Here is a 7,508-nt window from a genome sequence, read left to right as displayed (position 1 = left end):
TCGGTGCCTTTTGGGAATTCAGGATGAAAAAAGATGAGGTGAATGTAGATTCATAGAAACTGATAATCAAACACTGATTTTGCCGAGTCTGTTTTGGCTGCTTTACAGGAAACAGGAAGTTAACTGCTGCCTAATTTCTTTGTAAATTTCTAGCTTTCATGTGGTGTGCTTTCCAAATGCTGAATCTCAACACAGCACCATCTGTCCACTCTACCTAATGGGTTAGAAGTCTTCCTAAGTTTCCTGTATTCCCAGAGATAATAAGCGCTGGGACAGCTGAGGCATGTGAATAGCACCATTTTATTGTCACCACATTTACACTCTGTTAACAGTTTATTGGGCACAGTACAACGAGGTAAAACTGAGTTGGACTAATACAATGGTCCTGCAACAAATCCTCCTCCATGAAAGTCAAAGTTCAGTTTGTGTTCAGTCTGTATCAGAGAGGTGTTGATTCAACTGTGATCTTTTTGAGGCTGTAGTTTGTGGTAGTGTTGAATTGTACTGCAAAGAAAGGTTTCTGTTATTTAGCTTAGCCCCACTGATATAAATGGGGTGGACAAAATAATAGTTCTTAATATCCTACAGATAAACAATATGACTCTTTCCTTAAATGTCATTCTCCTCCTAATGAAATACAGAAAAGGACAGAATAAAAAAAAACAAAGTGACTAAGTAAGTAGAAATGACGAGAAAACAAAAAATGCTAAATTCCAGCAAACATTTATTTGTGAATTCTATGACAAACAGGAGGCAGTTATAATGTAACATCTCGTTTTACAAGCTACATTGGTTGGAAAAAGAAGATATCCCAACTCCCTTTTAAAAATCCAACAGGATTTTTTTTAAAAAGGCCAAAAGCAGCCAAAACAGAATTGGCAAAATCAGTTTTAAAAATCCTGTTGGATTTTTTTAAAAGGGGGTTGGGATATTTTCTTATTTTACTACTTTAACATTTGCTGCTGTTTTTCAACCACTTTCAAAATGTGCCTATGTACAGAGGAAATGCTCAAGTGTGGTCTACAAAGGGAGAGAGCTACATATTTCCCCAGCAGCCTGGTTTCAGGTCAACTGTTGACATTCAGCTTTTCTCAAAGAAACAAAAGGACAGAGTACAGAGCTTTCCTTTCTTTTCAGGTTACATTTCCTTTCTGTGTACTCATTTTAGTTTGCTTTCATTGCATTCTCCTTTTATTTAAGAATCAAACATTAGAAAAGAAGAAAAGCATAGGTTGTTATATAATGCGAATAAACAGGCAAGGTAATAGTTTGGCTAAGATTATGAACAACTACAAATCATGTACATATTGCCAGGATGTAATCATAGGAATGGTGTGGAAACACATAAAAAAGGCTGGAAAGATTTGTGTAACCTTTCTGGCAAGCTTATAGACTTGTAGGGAACAGTGAGATTCATGGTTTGTGCCATGCAACCCGTAAGAAAGCATCCGTCATTGGCTGGTGATGGTGTGTGACTTGTAAAGCCTTGTTGTCATTGGCTGCAGTGCCTAGGAGTTCTAACCTGAGGGGGAGGAGCAAATGTGACACCTGACACGCAGGTGGAAACTGACCAGTGACATCAGTCCGAAAGAGATTTGAGCCTTACCCCGACTGAGCCATTTCAGGTTTTTAATAGAAAATACGTCCAAGGTTGCATTAAGGTGTGAGATAGAGTTGCAGTAAAAAATAAAAAAAGATAAGAAAATTAAAAGTATTAGTTTCTTATTCTTTTTGTATGTGTGCGTCTTCCAAATGACATGAACGTACTGTGGCCAGACAACAGCGGCAGTTTCATCCACAACCTGAACTTCATATGTTGTGTTATTATAAAATACAGGCCTTTGCTAAACTTGGCAGAAAAACATTTAACCACAACATAACCTTGGTCTGAATTTGCAGCCATTTGGAGGTCTGGTCCCTCAAAAGTGAAGCAAAAGTCATTTCTTACACATACTCTTCTCTTGACACTGAGATTCCATATTGGCTTGCAAGATCTATTGAGCAACCACTGAAGATCAATGTAAACACAAATCAATCTACACCTACCACAAGACAACAAATTAAGACATTTAATCTTAATTCCACATGTAGCTAATGTGGAAATCAGCATCATCACAGAGTATGTCTTTAGTTGTAGTCAAATATTTGCAGAAAAATAAAATTTTTAATTAAACCAGGACATCTTTGCAGAGGAAAGGCACTGATGTGACCTTCTCGTTGACAGTAGGACTAATACAGGCATCAAACATTTTCAGATGATTAATAATTATTACATCAAAGACATGAGTAGTTTTGTTCTGTGCTATTTAATGATATGTCTGAGTATATTAAGAGGTTTATGACCTAGAACAGAATCTGCTTAACTTTGTCCTGTTTTGTCACTGTCAGTGAACTGGGCGCTGTCAGGAAGGCACCTGTATTAAATCCCAATTTATGTTCCATGTGTTTATTTTTACTCAAATTGTGAATGGTCAAAATAGCATAATATTTTTACTACATGATGCCCAAATCTCTACAGTGCTGTGTAGTCTAATTTGATGTTTCAGGTTTTTATTTTTAGGGTGTAGGGTTTTTGAAAGTGTTAAACAAATGTAGTAAATTGTACAAACCGCTTATTGGCTTTTTGTTTTCAGTTGCATGGATAGTGTTTAAGAATGAACCCAACATTAATGGCTTATTTTGAAAGGTTCTGTGGTTTTGCAGTGTATCAAAAAAAACCACAGGATGGACCAAATCTAATGTTGGGGTACGATTGTTTCCTTTATAGCTCTGGACTATTCATCCTGATGTGTAGCAGGAGAGACTGTCGGACGACTAAGTCATTTTTGTAGTGTGGTTACTGCAGACAGGACTTCTGACAGACAGCACTTATCTTTGCTGTACTGTATAATGATTTTGTTTTTAACTGTACAGAGATAATGGATAGGGGAGCCGCCAACTTGTGGGGCAACATGTACTGTTTTGCATGAACATAAGCTAGCATTGGTGGCTAGTATTTGTTTAAAACAGGAAATGTGTCATTACTACTCTTGATTCTTTTAATGTCTTGGCTAGAAGAAACATGGATGCCAGTGGTTGTTGTACAGGTTTACACTGTGCTGGTCTGCTCATAGTTACTTTTCAACAGTGTGCACTCAGACTGGATGTTGATCTGCTGTGGTTACTGATGTAAACGTGAACTAAAGTTTGATAAAATGTGCTGAACCTCCTGAGTAGGAACTTAAAGGCGTAATCCACTGAAAAACGTGTTGTTTTTCAAGGTTGACTGCATGTATGTACTGTAGCTGCATGCAACCAAGACAGAGTCAAACTAGCAATACGTTTAATTACATTTGGCAAATATATCCAGTAACTGCTGGATACCTAATCAGCATGCAGAAGAGCAGCAGAGTTATGCTTTGAAAAGTTTCTATGAAATGATTTTTGCTCATGACAGCTGTGACAAAACAAGAAACTAACATTTTAGAGTAACCTCTTTGAGTGGCAAGTGTATGATACTCAAAAATTTCTCAAAAGTACTGTTACAATTTTCCAGGTAAGGAAAAAGACGCTCTGTCATGTAGGTCATTATAGATGCTTTTGCTAACTTGCTGGTTTTTTGAGAGCTACCACTTTGTTCATTTTAACTGAGCTTTTTTGTTTTGTTTTTAACTAAAACTGAAGAGAATAAATAAAGGTTAGCATGTCTTGGTATCCTTGGAAATCTGTTTCTCTTAGCTGGGCCAGTGCCAATGGCACCACAGAAATCTGTTTTCGCCATTTCCCCTTTTCTATTTTTGTAACTAACGACAAATTTGAAAAAATGGAAATATGGATTATAGGAGGGAATGGATGTGAATACAGCTTTATTAGCTGTGTTTTGGGGGACACATGGAAGCATTTTTTTAAATGAGGTTTTATGATTTGTGTGGTCTTAAAACAATCGTACTGTTTGGCTAGAACTACTGTACCAGTTGTATAATTGTGGTCAAAAATCAGACAGCCTCTGGCAATCAGTCCAGTAGCTTTTGAGTCGCCGACTGGTTTCATGTAGTTGGTTTTGCAGCAGTGGTGAGGGCTGTGGTGGAGACGGACAGCAGCATTTAGACTGTGGGTTTTCCTAAGTGTGTTATTTAAATACATCCGCTGTTACTGTAATGCTCCATTTTAAACTTGCAAGTCACTGAATGGAGAGCAAAGAGGGAGAAACGCTCTACTATTTCTCATACATTAACAGTGGAAAAATAATTTAAAATAGATGACTGACCAGATGGAGAGATGCCTTGTTAAAGGCAGCAAGCCCACAATAGACTTTACTCTCAGTAGCACCATGATAACTAAATTAGAATAGAAACAACAGGCTATATCAGCAAAAACATCCATATAAACAAAACTAAACAAAAATATTTTACTCTCCAGAAGTATAAAAAAAAAAGTTAATCTTACTATACCTCTAAACCATTCTGCCCTTCAGTCATTGTGGTACAGTACTTTACTGTAGTTTCAGTACAGCCTGATCCCAGTTATGTGCATAAAACAATCTTTAAAAAAAAGGCCTGTAGGATTTGTGTTTTTCATATGAAGTCCAGTTTTGGTGTGAGCTGACTAATAGGCGATTTGACAGGCACTTTGAATATCAACTGATCTGAGTACAATGCAATCAACAAAGAGAATGACATGGCAAACAGATAAATAGGAAAAAGATGTAATAAAAATGATTGTTTTCCATTTACAGTAATTTTTAGTTTTCAGTCTTTCACTTCCTTCGCAGATATTTGTCCCAAGTGTGCAGACATCCACTTAAACATGTCCACTTAAGTAAAAAGGGTCTATATTTTTAGTTTAGTAAAACAAATGTATTGGAAAATATCAAAAAATTAAAATATTCATGAAATTGTGTCTTAAGTTAAAAACTTTCAGTGCTGTCTGACTGCGGCTGAAGAGCCACAGCTCTTAGCTTGTCTATCTACCAATATTTAATTAGGATGCTACATTTTCAAAATGCATATAGACTTTATACATTAGCTATAAGTAGCACTAAAACATGAGGACAACTGAGCGAGTGAAAAGGAGAGGGAGAGAGAAAGGAGGTACTGTAAAAGTGAAGTAGTTACTAGCCCTATGAATGACATACTGTACATACAAACCGTACACACACATTCAGAACTAGGAAAAAGTTGGAATGTTTTTTCTATTAAAAGGAATACGTTGATACAGTTTGGAGTAAGTTGTGACTGATGGTAGATGAGTTCAGATGCACAAAGCGTCGTCATTTCTTTCCTGCTGTTCATATCAGATCCCATGAAGCATAGAGGGTAGGGATGCACTGATAAAGCCAACAGGTAGGGCGTTAATTCTGAGGTTTGTGAATCAGAATTCAAAACTCACATACAATGTAAAACCTCAGTGCTGATGGACTTGATTTTCAGTTTTTATTCTAAGGAGCAGAGAGAAATAAAATGTTTCATGAGTTTGTTTAGGCTGCTGTAACATGACCGCACCCTAGTGGTTTAGGCACTCTGAAAAACTGATATCAGTGCATCTTTATCCAGTGCCAAGAAATCTCCAACTGGACTTCTAGGTTAATTTGCAATCGAGCAGAAAAGCTCCCCAAACTGTAAGATTGAGTGAAGTGTTTCAGGACATTGTGTTGTAACACTGCACATCCCAAGTTGTTATCAAATAGTTTGATGATGAATGTTTATCTCAAATGAAAGACGGACAATTTCTGTCTCTTGTAACGGGTTCAAACCAAAACATACAAACTGAAGACACAGCTACACAACATTTCCCCATATTTGTTGTCAAAGTCTTTTTGGGAGCATGGTGGACTGTTAATATCTAAAGAAGACCAGAGAGCTTTTTGAGGTCTCATTTATAGAGCTAACAAACTCCACCAGTGGGGTTCATGTCATATTGGGAGATGTAGTTCAACAGTCCTTGAATTCTTCCTTTTGCAAGCTGATGAAAGAAGGTGAAAACTAGACTGAAGATGTAGCATTTTCATGATGGAGACACTCACTGGAATGTTATTGTACTGATCAATCAAAACAGCATAATTACTTTTCCCAGCACATCAAGGTGATGTTATCAAGGTTTCCAGTTAAAATCTGTTACTCTGTAAAGTCAGGTTAGGGTGGAGCAGTCGCGACATCAGTTTTAGCTGTAAGACTTTCAGTACATGGCTGTTGTTAAGTGTGTGTGTCTTTTTTCCTGTCCTGCTGGTAGTTTTGTGATGGCTGGATCTGCTTCTGGATTGGAGTTTCAGTCCTCCCTGTCACTGGCATTCAGTCCTCGTCTTTGTCCAAGATGAGGGTAGTATTGCCTTGGTTCTGTGTGTGTTTGTGTGCATATGGCAGTGGGTTTGTGGGAAAGTTTGTGCAGTTTGCTTGCAGTGTGTGTCGCAGTTGGCAGTGCACCTGCGTGGCAGGTTGTCAGTGTGTATATACGTTTAGTGTTGTGAGAGACATGAGGGACTGTGTTCATGGCAGTGGTGTAAAGTGAATAATCAGTATGTGTGTGCGCGCAGGTGTGCATTGCATGTGGCAGTAGGAGTTTCGTCACTCATAGCAGGTGTCCCCCCCCTTCTCCTCAGTTGCTGCTGGAGGCTCTTGTGGGCGGTGCTTGCACTGGCCAGGCAAATGGCGGGTGGCTCCTCTTGATGGTCTGGCAAAGCAGGAAGACTGGGCAGCGCAGTCACAGGGCAGTACAATGTGACTAACCAGAATAATCCAGGTTTTTAGTATATTTTTTATTGCTACATGGCAAACAAGTTACCAGTAGGTGCAGTAGATTCTCAGAAAGCAAACAAGACCCAGCATTCATGATATGCACGCTCTTAAGGCTGTGCAATTGGGCAATTAGTTGAAAGGGGTGTGTTAAAAAAATAGCAGTGTGGCATTCAATCAGTGAGGTCATCAATTTTGTGAAATAACAGGTGTGAATCAGGTGGCCCCTATTTAAGGATGAAGCCAGCACTTGTTGAACATGCATTTGAAAGCCTGAGGAAAATGGGTCGTTCAAGACATTGTTCAGAAGAACAGCGTACTTTGATTAAAAAGTTGATTGGAGAGGGGAAAACCTATAAAGAGGTGCAAAAAATTATAGGCTGTTCAGCTAAAATGATCTCCAATGCCTTAAAATGGAGAGCAAAACCAGAGAGACGTGGAAGAAAACGGAAGACAACCATCAAAATGGATCGAAGAATAACCAGAATGGCAAAGGCCCAGCCAATGATCAGCTCCAGGATGATCAAAGACAGTCTGGAGTTACCTGTAAGTACTGTGACAGTTAGAAGACGTCTGTGTGAAGCTAATCTATTTTCAAGAATCCCCCGCAAAGTCCCTCTGTTAAAAAAAAGGCACGTGCAGAAGAGGTTACAATTTGCCAAAGAACACATCAACTGGCCTAAAGAGAAATGGAGGAACATTTTGTGGACTGATGAGAGTAAAATTGTTCTTTTTGGGTCCAAGGGCCACAGACAGTTTGTGAGATGACCCCCAAACTCTGAATTCAAGCCACAGTACACA

The 7,508-nt window shown here is 38.5% G+C and overlaps 1 protein-coding gene across 4 annotated transcripts in view; it reads right to left on the bottom strand.

Annotated features, from left to right (window-relative positions):
- Positions 1–340: 340 nt before the first annotated feature.
- The window catches only part of mtcl2 (microtubule crosslinking factor 2), an 85,736-nt gene continuing 78,568 nt past the window's right edge, over positions 341–7,508 (bottom strand). For all 4 annotated transcript variants that reach the window (XM_020623586.1, XM_020623589.1, XM_020623588.1 and 1 more), the window contains one exon: positions 341–6,683. In XM_020623586.1, the coding sequence (XP_020479242.1) occupies positions 6,540–6,683 (144 nt within the window). In that variant the 3' untranslated portion in view covers positions 341–6,539. The remainder of the gene's footprint in view (positions 6,684–7,508) is intronic.

The sequence above is a fragment of the Monopterus albus genome, unplaced genomic scaffold (assembly GCF_001952655.1).
Source record: "Monopterus albus unplaced genomic scaffold, M_albus_1.0 scaffold305.1, whole genome shotgun sequence".
NCBI lineage: Eukaryota > Metazoa > Chordata > Actinopteri > Synbranchiformes > Synbranchidae > Monopterus > Monopterus albus.
This window is presented reverse-complemented; position numbering and strand designations above follow the sequence as displayed.